Here is a 19,679-nt window from a genome sequence, read left to right as displayed (position 1 = left end):
TAAAGGCTCCTTTAACAAAATAAACATTTTTTTTTTAAATTTATGTTCCATGAGAAATTTAGGAATTATTAGTTAGATATTTTATATAATATTAAAGAGTCTAAACCATTCTTTTTGAGTTTCGAGCTTTTGGTGATATATAAACTTGTATAAATACTATATATAAATCGTAGTCAGTATATAGTATATTTCTGATTTACAGAATGTAAGTAATTATGATATCAAAACTACTGGAATCTACATTTAACATATTCCCAAGGGCTATTTTTAATTTGAAAATGATTTGAAGGGAAATGAGGATGTCACACTCAAGGGCCTTTAGCAAAATAAAATCTTTAATCTAAACTGTCTCCGTTATCCCATCGCGACCTGTAATTATAAAAAAAAGCTTATGGGAAAGAATCTCACATTCAAAATATTTTATTTACTCTTTTAATATGTATTAAATTTAAATATTTAGCAATAATTTTGATAATTTAATTATATATATATATAAATATGAATGATATGAAAATGATTAGTAAATATTATCATTTATTTCCGGTTAATTAACATTTAAAATTAATTGCCCTCAGCTGAGAAATTCTGAATCACCTTGAATTTCATATCCCATTTCTAAAATGTATACTGTTAAAGTGCATATTTAAATTATAAATAAGTATAATAACCCATTTAAAATTAATATTAAAATTTAACATTACCCTAAAATCTTATTTAGTAAATACAATTTTATAATTATAATTTTAGAAGAAATAATTTTGGTTTGGGCTGAGTCAGGTCTATTTATTTTTAAAAATTTCAGGCCAAGCCAGGCTTAAATTTTTAGATATATCACATTTTGTCAAATAATATATTTTAAAATTCTTGCAATAAACAAGGCACTAATTTTATTTTCAATCAAAAAAATATTAAATTTTTCTATATTTAAATAAATTAGGGCAAGGCAGACAAATAATTTTTATTTCTGATCGAGTTTTAGGACAAATTAAAAAATATTTCATTCAGGGTCAGGCTGGGCAGGATAATTTTTTTAAAATTTTGTGCCAGGTAAGGCTTGAAAAATAAGGTCCTGTGCAGATCACTTATAGTGTTGTTAAATAGTCGAGTTTTTACGACTCTGAACTCAAGTCGAAGTAGCAAAACTCATTTCAAATTAAACTTGACTAGATTTTAGGCTAAGTCGACTCAACTTAGCCGTTTAACAACACTAATCACTTAGTTATAGTGATCTGGCTCTTAATTAGCCAGAAGAAGTCTAATAGTCTTACAATTTGTCATTTAAACTCGATTTGCAATTAATATATATTTTTATGATTCTATGAGTCAAGTCATTTGGCTCAACCCTATGTGTGTAAGTGGAAACGTAAAACTTGAGATGAATAATATTTCAATGGGATATAGATAAATTTTATAAATAAAAATTCCATATAAATTGTAATGAAAAAATATTTTTTTATAAAATAAATGAGCAACAAACTTGTATTTTACTTTCAAATTAAAACTATAAGCTTATAGCATCAGGCAGTCAAAAATTAGAATCTTTTTTAAAAATTTTAAGAAATTATTAAAACCTGAAACAGTATTTTTTTGAATATATTTTTTAATAGTATAAACCTGATGGCACAAAAAAACGTTACTAAAGAGCTGGACAAATATTAAAAAGTCAATTTTTAGTTACATAAATATGCTGGAAAAAAGTGTAAATACAATCCTTTTTTAAAAAAATTAATTTGTTTTAAAGAAATTTATATTTTATGGTCAAAAAAAATATTATTATTTTTATTTTAAACTTTAGGATTTGAGTCTAAATTAAATTTTAGTATAGTGTAGGTTGCAAAAGCAACCCTATTCAAAAATCTATTTTTTTTGTTGTTGGTTAAAAGATGCATGTAATTTATCTTGATTATATATAGACATTTTCTTTTAGTTGTAACTTATAGATGATAAATATTAAATTTAATCTAAAAGAAATATATGTATAATTTAGCATTTCTTAAATATTCATTAATTAATCTTGATTTCAAATATCAAAATATTTAATTATTACTATTAAATTTATATATATATATCCGTTAGAGGGCACAATATGTATGAAGTGTATTTTATTTGTTTTATATAAAAAATATTTTACCAGCATTTTTGAAACACTTGAATAAAAAAAATTTATTTTTTCCTCGATTTTAAATATTCATTTGGATATTATATAAAGTAATTAAAAATAACATACAAACAGTAAAAAATAACATTAAATCAAATGACCACAGTCCAAATCGTCTTTACTATTCAATTAATATAATTTTTTTTGTATATTTTTAATCAAATGACCACAGTCCAAATTGGCTTTACTATTCAATTAATATAATTTTTTTTGTATATTTTAATTTATGTTATTTTTCAAGAGTTATTTTTAGTTTTAATGAATTTGTTCCAATAAACCAGGGATCCAAACTGAACCTGAACCATTAAAAATTCTTTTCAGCATACTAGTTGAGTGTTTTACTAAAGGAGGAGATTTTTCTGATAAAGTTTATCATTAACATTTTATACTATATGTATTGTATTTTTAATATAAGTTTCACAAAATTTTAACTTCTGCTGAAAAAATTATTATTTCCTTAACAGATATAGCAAACAAACGAGATTAATGTCAGAAATGGCATAACATCCAATCATAAATTTGCTGCATTATTTTCTATAAAATTTTTCAAAAAAACAGGGTGAGATATTAGCCAAAATAATATTATGTAAGTCTTGAGATTTAGATGGCAGAAAGGTTTGGACCTCTATTTGCCAAATCTCTAGGTTTACAAAATATTATTTTGACTAAAATTTTAATTGGGCCATTTTATAATACTCGTATTTAAAATATTTTTCCAATGATAAATTAAAACATAATAAATTTTAAGCCATTAATAATTCACTTAATTAACATATAATTAAGGCAATTTTTATATATTTTTTTACAATATAAAAAAATTGTCACTGAAAAAAAGTAACCAACAAATCCTTCTAAAATGAAAAATATCCTTTACTAATATAAAAACTCAAGCCCCTGTTCACATAATCATAAGTAAAATAATAAAATACAAAAAAACAACACTTTATCTTAAAATATCCTAAGTGATAAATGCAAATTGAATTCAGCATACAATACTATGAACCCTTCCATTTAATGTTCAAGGCAAAGGATGATTGAATGAATAAGATATGCTAAGCAAACGTGTTAGAAAATGACAAGATTCTAGGTTAGACTAATAGCAATACCCAGTCCAGTAGCATGGAAAATAAAGGGGATTAGAGAAAACCTAGCTGGAAAAGAGGAACTAGAAGAATTTTTTTAATATATATTTGCTAATGATTAATAAAATATGTAAAAAACGTATCAGTGACATTTGGGAAAATGTATCTATATCAATAAACTTAAAATTTGCTATAAAACTTAATATATTTATAATTTTTTTATATAAATTACTTAAGATATCAGAAAAATTGTCTCAAATTTATAGAATAGGTATTCAAAACATGCTGAATATATATTTTTGATAAAAACATATTTCTAAAAAATTATTTAAAACACATATATGAATATGGGGGAAAATCAATGTTATCTGAAAATTTAAAGATAAAAAGCCTGTAATTAAATTTTGCAGTTAGGTAATATTCATTACTTAAGGATTGGGTAATCATTAAAAAACCAGTCACATCAAGGGCAAAATTTTATTTTAAGGTAAACTATAGAATTTTTGATATACATTTTAATAAAATTGTAACTATAGTCATTTCATAGTGATCATTGTAGTATTTAAAATAAGTGAAAATCTTAATGAGCTTTTACAATAAAATAACTTAATAGCTTTTCTTTTATAAGGGTTTTCCAATATTAGTTATGTTTAAATTATAGAAATAACAAAATCTTATATATAATTAAATAGCAGCTGTAATAACTTATCCAACTTATATTCCCATTTAAATAGATATTTAAGATATAATAAATAGATAGAAATGATTATTAATAATACTTGATTTTCAATATTTTATTCAATATTAATATAGGATTTCATATAAATACATATTTTTATAAATAGCTCTAGGATCGTGGCCTTTCTTTTTTGCCTTTATACAAAGCTAATAATGACACATTGGCAACTTTAACGATTTTAAATCTGACTCCTGGAATATCACCAACAGCATGACCTTTTCTACCAAAGCCTGCAACTAGAACTTCATCATTTTCCTATATTAAATGTTACAATTTGTATAATATTGAAATGAATCATTTAAAATATTCAGAATTTTAAACTCCTCATCAGTTTATAGGTAAAGCGTATATTATAACAATCATCATTATTTATAGGTTATTTTACTTCTATATAGTTCAAACATCCATCTCTAGGAACAAATGCTGTTATCTTTTTACCGTTTTTAATAAGTTGTACTCTAACACATTTCCTAATAGCGGAATTTGGTTGTTTAGCTTCAACGCCACTTTAAAAAAATATTTAGATAATTACATATAAATACTAAATAAATCAGAGCGGAGTATCATCATAAGAATATGACAGGGATAACAAATTTCATCACATAATTATTTAATAAATTCTTACATTTTTTCTAAAACTATTCCTTTCGCATGAGATGCACCTCCAAATGGATTGGCTTTTAATGCTGTACCTAAATGAGCCTTTTTAAAAGATTTGTCATTCCATCTTTGTTTTTTTCTATGATTTTTTAATTTCCTAGCAGTTCTTAAACCTCTTGGCTTACCTATATCATAACTTTAGTAAATTAAATAAAAAAACTTAAATTTACCCATGTTTTAGGAAAGTTGTAATAAGTAATCTAGTTTGGTTATCATAATTATTTTATTTCGAATTTAATTTTCAAATATGTAAATCATGAATTTCAAAACAAAAATACTACAATACAAAGTCATTGTATATAATTAAGATTAAATATTTAAATAAAATTTAAGAATAGTATAATAATTCATAATTGCAAAAAATTCAATGATTAATTTTCTTTATACTTATATATAAAAAATATTTATGGAGAGGGATTAATTAAATTTTTTTAAACTCTAAATACATTATAACCAATGATAAAGCAGATCTAAATAATAATATTTTAAAGTTCTTTTCCTATTTCCAATGTCTATTTAATGAAAGAAGAAAATCCTTTAGACAAAGCTGCGTAGTGTTTTGATGTGACCTCTTGGAATAATAATACTAAATATTCGATTTTTGTTAAAATTAGCTATTTTTTATATTTGTTTATATTATTATATAGTATGTACGTAAACCTATTGAAATGGGGAAAATCTAAAAATGGAGGAATCCGGTCAGTGCCTCAAATACCCCCCCCCCCCCCACCACCAGGCCTATGAACCAAAATATAACCCTGAAAAAATATTTCCTAAAAAGGAAGCAGAAATATTAGTAAAATAAGCCCCCCCCCACCACTCTTTATTACAAATATGAATAATATTATGAAATTTTTTAAATATTTGATGCAACATTTATATGTATTAATTTGTTTTTCATAAAACTCCGAATAATCAACTTATAGAAATTTAAAATTTTGGAAACAGAATTTTAAGTTATATCTTAAATTGTGGGAAAAGACGAAAACATTTCAAAAATGAAGAGAAAAATGATTATTAAATTATTTAGAAAAGGATCTTTCATATTGCTACGCAAATCAGTTTAATTTGTTCATTACTAATATTATTAAATTATAAAGGAAATCATAATTCTTATCTATTTCAAAGTTAAGAAGTATTCCCCTCGATCCTTTGTTATTGATGTATTGCTTCAAAACAGCGGTAGGGTATGGGGGGGGGGGGGGGCTACGTTATTTTAAAATATATCATTAAAAAATCAGTTTTTTATTACAAATATTAAAAAATTATTGATTTATACTATATAAAAAAAACAATCTAAGAAATGTAATACCACCGATTTTAAATCAAATTGAAATATATATAAATATACTTCGTTTTATTTGGTTGTTATTTTGCTCTCGTTTTCAAATCTATCTATTATAGAGACTAAATCCTGACTAATTATATATTGGTCTATTTTTAATCTAATTCTATTCTTGAACATTTTGGATTTTTTTTAATAGTATATTTTTAAATAAAAGTGGGATTTCTGAACAGAACAATGACATATAAAATATTTACCCTGATAGAGTAAGATATTCACGATTTGCCTTTAATTTTTGTAAAGGAGGATAAAATAAAATGAACACTATTCGTATATCAAAGAAAGAAATGATTAAAGAATTTATATTTAATAAACATTTATCTGATTATTTAACAGATAACACTTTAATACAGTTTGAAGTTTTTCACGCCAGTGGGTATAATTTAAAATAAGGTTTGTTACAACTTGTTTATTTTCGAAACTAGTGATTATTTATTATTCCTGGCCTAAATGAGGCTTGAAAGAGTTTCATTAGAATTATTTTGAGGTTATCATTATAAGATTTTTTTAAAAAAATATCATGAGATTATTTAGGCATAATGGGTTGGTAAATATAGCAGACTTTAGGGTGGTTAAGTTTTGGGAGAAGGTTTGCACCCAATAAATTCCTAAAAAAGAATTAACTAACTAAAAAATTATTAGAAAAAATAAGGTATATATCTATATTATAATTTTCCGATGTCCTTACTATGTCATCGTGACGTCATGTCATCGCTCGTCATGTCATCGCTACGTCATGTCATCGCTACGTCATGTCATCGCACGTCATGTCATCGCTAGTCATGTTTAGGTACGTATTTATTTTTATTTTTTTTATTTGTTGATTTTATTTATATATTTTATAAAAACAGTTGAATGGTGAAGTGTTTTATTAAATAAGTAAAATAAGTAAAGTAAGTAAAAGTATCTTTTATACAAAATATTACGTATATATATATAATGAATTCAATCCTTCAGGTTATGTAATTTACAAACGAAAAGTTAATATTATATTCAATTTAAATTCAATTTACAATTACATTTATATTACAGTTCTCCCCACTATAAATTGAATTCATCGTGATAACGTAGTGGGGGTTTCGAAACTCTTTTTTCAAGAGTTGTATTCTCATGTTCTGCCTTTTCCACTTCTTCGGTCAACGTAACGGGTATTTCCTTCTCTTTGTATGTGCATCCCTCAATTGATCTGCATGCTTGTTTTTAACAATCCCCTCTGATTCCACATCGTACAATATTGCGCTTTTTCGTTGTAACACTTTTCCTTCATGCCACCCTGCTGTCCTTTCGTTTGCTATCCAAACTTTTTGCTGCTCTTCAAACTCCCGAGGTTCAACACTTCTATCTTTGTAGTACTTTTGTTTCCATAGAGCGTTTTCCGTCCTTTCTCTCGTTGATAATTTCCACTGATCTAATGTCGTCCTAAGCGACCTTCCAAACATCATCTCGGCAGGGGATTTACCAGTAGTTGCATTAGGAGTATTACGGTGAGTAATTAAAACATTCGCTAAATTTAACTGGTCCGGAGTTCCACATCTACTTCCAGCATAGAAACGCGTCATTATCGTCCGTATATATCGTTCAGCCAAACCATTCGATTTGGGGCTATAAGGGGCCGATCTAAAATGTTTTATTTGTTTTTAAAAAGAAACGTTTTGAATTCAGATCCAGTAAACTGAGTACCGTTATCTGAGACAATGTAGCGAGGTAACCCAAATCTAGCGAAATAATTACGCAGATTATTTATTACACTCGCCGAATTAATATGTGTTAAAATTGCAACTTCAACCCATTTGGTAAAAGCGTCTACGCAAATTAACCAATATTTTCCAGATACGGGGCCTGTCAAATCAATGTGTAATCGTTCCCAAGGTCGGGTAGGAATGTTCTAATTGTATAATGGCACTTCTTTAGCTCCCGGCTTTCCTTCTTGACAACTCTTACAACATTTAACAAAGTCTTCAACATCAGTATCGAGATTTGTCCAAAAAACGTAATATCTACACAATGATTTCATCCCCACTATCCCAGGATGTCCTCGATGAATCACATATAAAACCTCCTTTTTTAAAATATCTGGAATAATAATTCTATCATTATAAAATAATAATCCTTCTTCGAACGAAATATTATCTTTAATCGAAATATATTTTTTTACAATCTCCGAATAATTATTTATATTATCAATATACCAATGATTTTTTATTAATTTAATAATCTCTTTTAGGTTTATATCATTGCTCGTTTCACTTACGACTTTACTGCGAGTGAAAGATAAATCTTCTATTAAATTAATTTTTAATCCTCTGATTTCTTCTTCGAATTTTTTTGTAACATCATTGGTTTTTGCTTTCTCTACCCCCAAACGGGACAGAGCATCGGCACATTTGTTATGATTACCTGGTCTATATATTATCTCATAATAATAATTTAATAGCTTAGTCGCCCACCGTATTAAACGGTTATTTGTTATTTTGTTAAGATCTCTTTTATCACCTAAAATATATTGTAATGGTTTATGATCAGTAACCAATATAAAATGTCTTCCAAAAATATACTGATGAAACTTCTCGATAGCGAACATGATCGCCGAAGCCTCCCGATCAATTGTGGCATAATTCTTTTCAGCCGCCGAAAGTGTCCTCGATGCGTAAGCAATCGGTTTCTCCTGGCCAGTAAGAAATCGGTGTGCAATAACAGCTCCTAGACCATCTTCGGAAGCGTCACAAGAAATCACGACAGGGATATCGGCTAAATAAGGAATTATTGTATCTTCTTTTGACAATATATTATTAACTTTAGTAAATATTTCATTTTCTTTAGCTGACTAAAACCAACCAACATTTTTACTCGTTAGTCAGTGTAAAGGCGCACAAATAGAATGCAAATTTTTAATAAATGCCTCATGATAATTCACCATTCCAAGAAATGAACGTAGTTCTTTAACATTGGAAGGTGTTTTAAAATTTTTTATAGCGCTAATCTTATCTTCTGTAGGGTGAATTCCGAAACTGTCAATAACATGACCTAAATAAGTGACTGACTTTTCTCCGATTTTAATTTTATCGGTCGTCGTGGTCAGTCCAGCCTTCTCAAATCTTCTTAATACTTCTTCCAAATTAACTATATTATCGGAATTATTCTCACCTGCAATAATTATGTCGTCTAAACATACACTAACCATAGGAATTCCCTTTAATAGGTTTTTCATAAAGCGTTGGATATTATCGGAGCGCTAGTCAAACCAAATGGAATTCTTTGGTATCGGTAATAACCGACATGTGTCGAAATTACTAAAAGGTCCCTACATTCTGGACTAACTCCGAATTGTAAAAATGCATCTCTTAAATCTATTGTTGAAAATATTTTACCACCCGCGATTTTATTTGTTAGGTCGACGAAAGTTGGTAGTAAATCGTTATCGATCGCTAGATATTTGTTGATTGTTAAACGAAAATCTCCGCATATCCGTACGGCACCGGATTTCTTTAAGATATTAACCGTTGGCGTAGCCCAAGTGATTGGAGTTATTGTTGGATCCACCTTCTCGATAACGCCTTCGTCTAAAAGTCTGTCCAACTCAGCTTCAATGGTTCGACGCAACGGAAAAGGAACTCTCCTTGCTGGTAATGCAATCGGTAACGTGTTCGGTTCTATTCGGATCACTGCCTTTTGAAGTTTGATTTCACCTAATTTTTTTTTAAAAACTTGAGGGAATTTTGAAGCAATCGTATTTAAAGAGGGAACATTCATATTTATTTTATTAATACGAACTTCTTCCGGTAGTTTTATATCAAATTCTCTAATGAAAGGCATCCCAAAAATAAGGGAATTCTCCCCTTTAACTACCCAAATAAGTAAAAATTTCGAAATATTTTTTACTTTGACTTCTACGGTACATTTACTTAGTACTTTGATTTGGATATGATTATATCCCACTAATTTATAAGCCGGTGATAGTTGTGGTCTGCCAATACGATTCCAGGTGACCTCATCCATCACACTACACGCGGCGCCGGTATCAAACTCCATAGCTAGCTGCAACCCATTTATCTTCGCATCGATGGTAGCTTTATTTGAAAATGACAGGCGAGGTGTCCGTGGCAGAATCATTTGTATGGCATGGGTTCTACAATCTTTCGCTATGTGGTTTCCTTACCGCAACGAAAACATATCACTTTCTTTTGAATAGAGTTAGGTTTGATACTAGGTCTATAATTATTATTAGGAATATAATTGTTACTAAAGTGTTTATTATTATTGAATCTATTGACGTTTGTATAATTATTATTTCTAAAATAATTATTTTTCGAACCCTGTGTTGGCTTATTTTTAATTATTTTAATAACTTCAGTCTGGGTTTCATTTTCCAACGAAGACAGCGCGATCGCTAAACGCACGGTCTCTTCAAAAGTAATATTGCCTTCGATATACTTTGACCGAAGTTCTTTGTCCAACTCAGGTAAGCCTACTCCTAGGATAAATATATCTCTTAAAAGTTCATCAAAAGGCGGTTTAAAATTACAAAGAGAACAGACAGTTTTAACCCTAATTGAAAAGTCAATAATCGTCTCACTGCATCTTTTTAGCGTAAAAATTTTTTTCCTATTTACGAAAATGCTCGAACTATCCTTGAACACCAAATTTAAGCTTTTTATTAAAGTATCATAATTTATCATCTCTAAATTTATTGGAAAGTGAAAGTTCTTAATTTTGATAAGATTGTCTGTTCCGATATAGGCTAAAAGCAGGTCTTTTTTTGTATTTAAATCTATAATATTTCTTACTTTATAAATTAACTCCAAGTTAAATAAGTAGTCCTGAATATTTACTTTTTCTTTGACGAATTCTGGAATATGGAATTTAATAGGAACTACTTCCATTGAGTCTTTAACTTTAATAGGAACTACTTCCATTGAATCTTCAACTTTAATAGGAGCTACTTCCATTGAGTCTTTTACTTTAAATTTAATAAATCAAATAAATCTTCTCTAAAAATATCGTCGCCAATGAAGTGTTTTATTAAATAAGTAAAATAAGTAAAGTAAGTAAAAGTATCTTTTATACAAAATATCACGGTATATATATATAATGAATTCAATCCTTCAGGTTATGTAATTTACAAACGAAAAGTTAATAGTATATTTAATTTAAATTCAATTTACAATTACATTTATATTACAAATGGAATTTTGAGAATTGATGGTGTACATATACCTAACATGGATTGAGAGATTTGAAAAATCGTCTTTGAATTGATATAAACATTATTCCCTCAACTTTCTAAATATGAATGAAATAAATGATGTGAATAAAAAGATTCAGGCTAATATTTCACTTAATCCTTTCTTTATTTTTTAGATTACCTTATCAATTTTCATCTCATATTATCAATTACACATTAATAAAATCTATACAAGATACTCAACTTGTATATTTATTTTGAACATACTCACAATTTTTGTCAGTACTTACATTACAATTTTTTATTTCATAACCAATAATTAAGAAGATTATATTTAAATAGTCTTATCCTAACCTATTTATAATCTCCAATCCTTATAAATAACTCCTTCTTTATTTTTTCCCCTCCCTTAAAGAATTTATTTATCACTAAATTTTGTTATCTCATTCTTTTCTTTCTATCTCTATTATCTAACCACTATTTCTAAAAACCTTATCAATTCCTTTAATTTAATTTTTATTATTTTTATGATACAATAATTTATACCTTCTTTTACCCCCCTTTTTTTATCTTATTTTTTAATTATATTACTTAATTAACCTTAATCTTAATAACATTACATTCATCATGTTATTTTTTAACTTTTAGAATATCATAATAGGTAGGCTTGATAAGTCCCTTAAAAAATTTTTTTGATGATAGCCCTCCAACTACTAGAAATATGCATCTAATATTGACCCATCTACCGGTTTTACAATATTTTAATGTTTGTTTAATTTCAACATAGTTTATTTATATTTTTGCCTGATTTCTTTATTTGTCTAGGCTAACCCTAATCCTTCACATTGCTACAAAGCATGATGAATCTATTATTAAAGATAAGCAAAGAAAATAATGACGATTAAACAAACGCCTTACCCGTTCTAGAGTTACTGGTAGACAAAATAATAAAGAACTACGCTTGAAATGAACTCATCTGGTGGAGGTTTATTTTGTTTTTTTTTATCTTATGCTTTATCTCTATGTTATTTTCACCCATTTCTCCAAATGATATTTCTATCACCACTACCACAATCCCTATGCCACCTCCGCCTATTTTTTAACAAATATAAATATTTAATTCTGTACTATCATTCACTTCACTAGGAGTTAATATAAATATTACTTTATCCGATTCTTTGAGAAACTTTCATGAATATTTGGAGGAATGTTCAAACTTGAATGTACAGTACGGCCTATTTCATCAACTTTATTAATGGAAAAATATGCAGTAGTTTTGTCGTGGCCTTTAAAACAATACTTACGACCGTTTTATGGTTGAGTTAACATTGTCGTTTATGATTCTATTTTAGAAGGGGATACCAATGCTGACATTGACAGAAATATCGTTTTGCGTGTTCAAACTTGAATGTACAGTACAGCCAATTTCATCAACTTTATTAATGGAAAAATATGCAGTAGTTCTGTCGTGGCCTTTATAACAATACTTACTACCGTTTTATGGTTTAGTTAACACTGACAGTAATGATTCTATTTTAGAGGGGGATACCAATGCTGACATTGACAGGAATATCGTTGTGCGTTCTTCTTTTACCAGTATCTCAAGGCATAGGCATATCATCTTTATCAGGACATATTGTGTTTTGTACACTGCTTTGGTAATCCGTCATTACTTTCATCTACAACCCTAAATGATATAAAATTATACATTAATTATTTCCTCTCCAAACGACCGCCCAGATTTATTTTGTCACTTTTTCCTTCAAAAATTAAAATGTCAAAAAGGATTTACTCTTAATTTTATCAAATACATAATAAATATTCCTCATTATTTTAAAAAAAAATTATCCTAGATTTATATGTCAATAAAAAAAAATATCTTAAAATTATATATAAATAATTTGCATATAAGTTTCATTATTAGTGTTTAGTGGCATTTTTGTAATTTAAATAGACAGCATTTTTTTTACTTAACATAAAAAAATATATATCCCTTATCAAATTCTTTGACAAATAATTTCAGAAATGCAAGACATACATTAAATTTATCTGAAAAACAACAGTAACCTTATATAATAAACAACTTATTTTTTAGATATAATTTTAATTGATCAAAAAAGTATAAGAGTCGGTTATTTTTATTTTATTTGTCATGATTCTCTAATAAATGGTGCCCAGGCCTTCCCAGTTTCCTTTAATACGTAATTTACATGTTTTTTTTTCCATATTAGACTAATTGGTAAATCAGATATTTTCCGTTCATGTGATGATATTAAAAATTTAACTATCTCCGAGGCGGGAAAAAATTTTCAAAATTATAATGGGTAGGACTGGGCTTGGAACCTCAAAATTAATATTAGCTTGCACCTGACTTGGGAATATCTTTTACAAATTATTAAGGGTTGAGCTGGGCTTGATAAACTTTTTTATAAATATAAGATCTTGGATGCTTCCTAATATTATGAGCTTGAACCTGGCATGACATCTATCGTAAAATATGAATAAAAATCTCATTCCCCGTCATTTTTGACGGGCTTTCTACTAGTATCAATGATGGTTACGTGTCAATACCGCAAAAATTTTAGCGCAAAATGTATTATCGCGAATGCATTACAGCGAATATCGATTAACGCGAAATATTATTATAGCGAATGCATTACCGCAAATGCATTATAGCGAATATAATATTGCGAATGCATTACCGCGATTGCATTAGCGCTAATGCAATACCGCCCCAAAAAAATTTATCCTACCCCAATAAAAGCCGCCTAATCCCTACCCCCCTCCCTCAAAAAATAGAATGCAAACTGTTCCTACCCCTCCTCCTCTCCTGTTGATGTAGACGCTGTTTGTTTGTGCGGGAAACATGAACTTAATCAAAAATTTATTTTCTGAAAGAAGTCAGTACTTCTCCACTCCGATCTATATTAACCCGTTTTTAATGGATTTCTCAAAAATGGGTTTCTGTTTGTGATATCAAATGGCCAACCAATTTTAAATTTCTGAATAAGGGAAAAAAATTAATTATACAAATTATTATCCTTTCCTTTGGTTGGAAAAGTGAAATAAAAATACCGCCCACTTCCTCCCACCACGAAAAGGGAAATTATTTTACATTTAAATTTGAAAAAAAACGTTTTATGGATATATAAAAAATAAATTATAATTATTTTGACTATGCATCATATTTTTTTATCGCATTATATTTTTTTATATAATAAAATGTTTTTCTTGGTGCCATTATTAAATACTATAAAAAAATAATTAAATAAAAAAGTATATTGAATTTATATTTAATCCAAAATTAAAATTAAAATTATTTTCCCCATCCCTGAAAGATCATATTAAAATATCCCACCCAGAATTGATTTGCCAAACTAAAGAATAAGAAATAATGCCCAAATATTTATTGGGCATAAGAAAACTATAACGGAAAACAAACATTTAAATAAACTCATACTTTGATATGTGATTAAAAATATTTAAGTTCAACCAATTAGACACTAGTGTTGTTAAAAAGCCCAATTTGAGTAGATTTTTAAAAGCGGCCCGTTAAAGATCTTAGCCAAAATAATTGTAAGCCTCAAGATTTTGCAAGTAGAAGCCTAAACCTTTTTGCCATCTACGAGCAAAATCATGAGGCTTACACAATATTATTTTGGTTTTTAACAACACTTTTAGACTCTATTAAATTCATGGAATGGACAAGACAAACTGCTAAAAAAAAATACTTGCATTCTATTAATGAAACATCGAAATTAAAACTTATCGCTAAATTAAAAAAGTACATAGCAAAATTTCTCTTTCCATGGATATTTAGAAAGGATTCAACTCTTTATCTTATTCGATTACTATACATTTTACTGCCTCACCCGCACAATGGACAAGATATAAAATTAATTATAATCTTTTGAAACATGCGAGATTCAAAAAAATGTTAAGGCAATGACACATGAAAATGCTAAAAATTTATAGCAGATATAATAACCAATCATAACATGGAAAAATAGAATATGCCATTCTATAGTCTCATGGATGCCTAGCTCATGTCATATAATCATTTAAGAAGAGCTTATTTTTAATCCAAAATTTTAAAAATACAAAAATTGGTGAAAACACTTTACCTGTCGCCCAATTTATGCATAATTATATGAATATCTCAGGTGGCGGCACTCGATTACCACTCGAAGTAGTCACTAGATAGAATTCTAAGTTCAGGCATAATCTTAAATGTTATTTTTATAATATATTTTATTTTTAAAGGTTTGGAGAAGAATGTCTTCCAAAAAATGAATTATATATTAATGCCAATGAACATAAATATTTAAAGGATATTAAAACCTTCTTTAAATTTTTTTTTAAGATAACATGTGAAGTTTCATCGGAAAATAATTCTTCGCTTCGATGGGAAATTTATAGATAAAACATTTAATTCCCACGTTAAAGAAGATATCAAAAAAGCGACGATGCTAACTAAATGCAAAGCCTATGATGGCTTAATTGATACCCTTAAGATACATATCTTCTCGCTAGATCCCAAGACAAAACTAAAATATATTCCCAATTCTAAGTGGAGTCACTGGGGGAGGGCGCGCAGGAGCTCGAGCCCCCTAAAAAAATTGAATAGCCCCCGGAACCAAAAAATTTTTTTTTTGATGGCTCCTTAATATCCCCTTGAACTAAAAATAAATTTTTTTGATTGTTGCTCCCTAAATGATTTCTTTTATAATTCTATTAAATATATAGATTTAATTTTATTATTTAAAAATTAATAAGACTATCTAAATTTTTATTAAATGAATACTATTTTAATTATTAGATTAGATTTTTCACTATGTCAGCTTAATCAAATTCTGTGTTAAATAAAATATCAATATCACTCACTAAATATTAATTTAGAATAACAGTTGAAGCTTGATTGACATTTTTTATTTACATTATTATATAATCCTAATTAAATAAATATAATCATTTATTAATTGAAAATTAACAAGTTTAATATTGTAATTAGCTAAATCTCATTTTTAAATTTAATTACCATGCCTCTTCTTAAAAATATTTTCAAGGTCCTCAAATGAGTATAATATCTTTTCTTCTCTTTTTTTTGTTATTTTTTTTTTATTTGAAAAAGAATTTAGAGTTAAATTTTTAATATTTGATATTATTAAAACTATTAATAATTTAAGATATAATATTAGAGGTGGTAAAACAATAATATATAAAATCTAAATTTTGCTGTGTAAATAACCTATAGTGTCAATTTATTGAATAATTTTTTCTAAAGATTTTTAGTGTTTTTGTTTCATCAATTTATCTAACATAATAAATTCTGATATGAGTTAACATTGTGAATGTCATGGTTATGACTGTAAATTAACCAGCATCTATTATTTGTGTGGCTATGTAATTTAAGATTATTACTACAGCTGCTGAGAGCATATGATTGCATATTTTAGATAAGCAATAATGGTCAACTGTATAGTCGTTTATATACAAATGTCATTAAAAATGGAAGATGATCTTTTAGTAATTTAATATCTCACAATAATTTTCTTGATTACATATCTAACTTCCATCATGTCATCTAAGAGGAAGCTGTAACTACCATATTGATTTGGATTGGTCGTTTATATTCTCTTCTTCGAGAATTGTTAATTTGGTTAGGCCTATAAATTTTTCCTTATTGGTCCATTCTATAAAACATTTTCTAAAATGGTAATAGAGATTTATATTTAGTATCTTGTCGATTTCTAAAAACCATTATCAATTTTTTATATTAGCAATCGAGAATATTTAATACTGTTGTAATAAATAGATTTTGTATTAAAAAATATTATTTTTAGAAATGCCTTGTATTGTTTTGATTATTTATATGCTAGTTTATTTTGTATGCATAATATAATAAATGACAAAATATGAAATTCAGAATAATTGTTCAGAGTTAGCAAATTTTAAAAAAGTATAATATATAAATATAAAACTTGGGCGAAGGCCGGGCAAAAGGCAAAAGCGGGCCAAAGGCCCACAAATGTAAAGGCTAGCGACGCCCTTGCCAATTCTCTATTAAAATATAAATATGATAAAGAATTTAAACTAATACACATTGCTAATAACTGGCCATTATACCATCAACGCCATATGAATTTAGTGATGACATTGATTCACAACCTTACTAAGTTACTTTGCATAATAAACTGAGAAAGTAAGTACAAATACTTAGAAATATAATTTACCTTGTATTTTTATATTTATTTTCAGAGATGCAAATGATAACCCAGACTCCATGAGAGATGAGATCGTGGAATATTTTAAGGAGCCTATGCGCCAAAATCGACAAATATTTTGAATGGTGAGCGAAGAACGTGTCATATATCCCACTTTGTCGTTAATGGCTAGGGACTATTTAACGCAACAATCTATAAGTGTTGCCAGCGAGAAGACCTTCAGCAAAGCGGTTGATTATATGACCAAAAAAGAAATAGGATGGCTTCATAAATAATGCTTATGCCTGAGTTATTGGGACGTAGATCTAATGGAATAAATGTAAATATTTATATATACTTTGTTGTGCTTGCGTTTAGACCGTATAAACACATATAATTAATTAGTCTGAATAATATTTTTTAAACCTTAAACAAGAATTTACCCCCCCCCCCCCTCTCCCTCGATCGTTAAAATTTAATAATAATTTTTTAATTCTTCTAATATATATCTTTATATTTATCTTGAAGCTTTCCGATAGAAAAAGATTTGGCAAATAAAAATGTTGTAATAATTAGAACATTATTATTTGTATTTGCATTTAATTAAAGTGGTTTATATAAATTTGAATAGTTACGTAAAAAATCTTTTTTTTTATATATAAATTTAAATATTAAAATTTGATTATGAATACGACGAGATTATATAATGTAAATTTTAGAAGTATAAATATAGCGACAAAAAAATGTAATATTAAGATAAAATTTTTATTAATTTTTAGTTTGCTTTTTAATTTTTGTTATGTTAATTTATAATTTATTTAATTACAATTAATATTATTTAATAAAGTAATTAGTATTTAATTTTAATTATTATTTTATTTGTATTCTCTAAATTCTCATATCAAACATTGTTGTCTAAACTCCTATGTACTATGATGTGCCTAAACCTTCAGTATAATTAACTCTGAAAAGAAATTCTAAATAAAGGGGGAAGGGGATGTATGAAATGACTATCGACACGATAAAGAATGAGAGCAAAGAAACAATGGTATCAATAACCAGGCAAATGGTTGTAGTTCGAAAAAGTATAGAATTAGTCGTTTTAGTCTCAAGAGATCAGGATATTTACTAGAAATTCGTCATAAGAGATCGTTATATGTACAAGTGATTATTTTAGCTAAAAGAAATTCGTTAATTTTATTAAGGATATACGTTTAACGGTGAATTAAATTGATAATATTTAGCAAAATATTAGGTTGTTGATTAACCAAAATCTTCATAAAGAGAAACGGCTTTCATCATTAGAAAATTCATGCCGCAATCGAGCTCATTTAGAGATAGGATTTTTATTTGGAATCAAAAGATACAAGAAATCGTTATCGTATAAGAGATCTTTATTACATAAAATTGGTACCGTTAGGATCGTGACAAAAGTCAGTATCGTTACAAAAGAGCATTATCGTTATAAGCTCTTTATCGTAGACATGATGAGATTAAAATGTTGCTTTCGCGAAAGATGGGGATAACTCAATGTTCAAGCTATAATCGGACACGAACGGTTTTTAGAAATTAAAAGACAGCTGTAGTTATAAATTAAAATATATTAAAGATTAAGAAGAATAGATTTGGTGGAGATACAAGGCTAAGTCGAAATCGAAAGAAAGTTGTTCATTCACAGAAGGGTGGAACCAACGTAAGTGGAAGGGTGTTGTAATAATTTGAATATTATTATTTGTATTTGCATTTAATTAAATAGTGGTTTATATAAATTTGAATAGTTACTGAAAATAGCTTTTTTTTATATATAAAGTTATAATTAAAATTTGATTAGGAATAAGACAAGATTATATGATGTAAATTTTAGTGGTATAAATATAGCGATAAAAAAATGTAGGATAAAGAATAAATTTTTGTTAACTTTAACTTTAATTTTTATTTTACTTTTTAATTTTTGTTATGTTAATTTATAATTTATTTAATTACAATTAATATTATTTAATAAAGTAATATTTATTCAATCATTACAACGCTAGAAATATGCAATTTCATCAACCAGGAGTTGTAGCTTGTACCAAGTATATTCACTAGTGTATAGATCCTATACATGATGTATACCCGTTTTATAGTGGACGGTGCCACTATGTAGTCAGCTAGCATAGTAAAAAGAGAGGAGTAAGAAAGAGGGGATCTATTAGTTCCGTTACCGGCAAGATAGTGTTAAGAAATTGTAACCAATATTAATAATAATGTACCTGACGCATGGTTAGATATTTAAGAGATGGAAAAGAAGTAATTCTTATGTTAGGTAAG

At 27.4% G+C, this 19,679-nt stretch overlaps 1 protein-coding gene across 1 annotated transcript; it reads right to left on the bottom strand.

Annotated features, from left to right (window-relative positions):
* Nucleotides 1-4,004: 4,004 nt before the first annotated feature.
* Nucleotides 4,005-4,885, bottom strand: LOC135923373 (small ribosomal subunit protein uS12). The gene is made up of 4 exons (XM_065458073.1): nucleotides 4,810-4,885; nucleotides 4,605-4,764; nucleotides 4,365-4,485; nucleotides 4,005-4,234 (listed from the first exon to the last, which is right to left on the bottom strand). Exons 1-4 carry the CDS (start codon nucleotides 4,811-4,813, stop codon nucleotides 4,088-4,090), a joined length of 432 nt encoding a protein of 143 aa, XP_065314145.1. The 5' UTR covers nucleotides 4,814-4,885; the 3' UTR covers nucleotides 4,005-4,087.
* Nucleotides 4,886-19,679: the final 14,794 nt, after the last annotated feature.

The sequence above is a fragment of the Gordionus sp. m RMFG-2023 genome, chromosome 2, assembly GCF_954871325.1.
Source record: "Gordionus sp. m RMFG-2023 chromosome 2, tfGorSpeb1-WG-v2, whole genome shotgun sequence".
In the NCBI taxonomy this organism is placed as follows: Eukaryota; Metazoa; Nematomorpha; class Gordioida; order Chordodea; family Parachordodidae; genus Gordionus; species Gordionus sp. m RMFG-2023.
The sequence above is the reverse complement of the archived record's forward strand: the minus strand, read 5'-3'. Positions and strand labels throughout refer to the sequence as shown.

Coding starts and splice junctions, on each gene's coding strand:
- LOC135923373 (XM_065458073.1), bottom strand. Junction 4,486..4,604: donor GGAATAGTTTTAGAAAAAAT/GTAAGAATTTAT, acceptor ATTTTTTTAAAG/TGGCGTTGAAGCTAAACAAC. Junction 4,235..4,364: donor GATGTTTGAACTATATAGAA/GTAAAATAACCT, acceptor CATTTAATATAG/GAAAATGATGAAGTTCTAGT.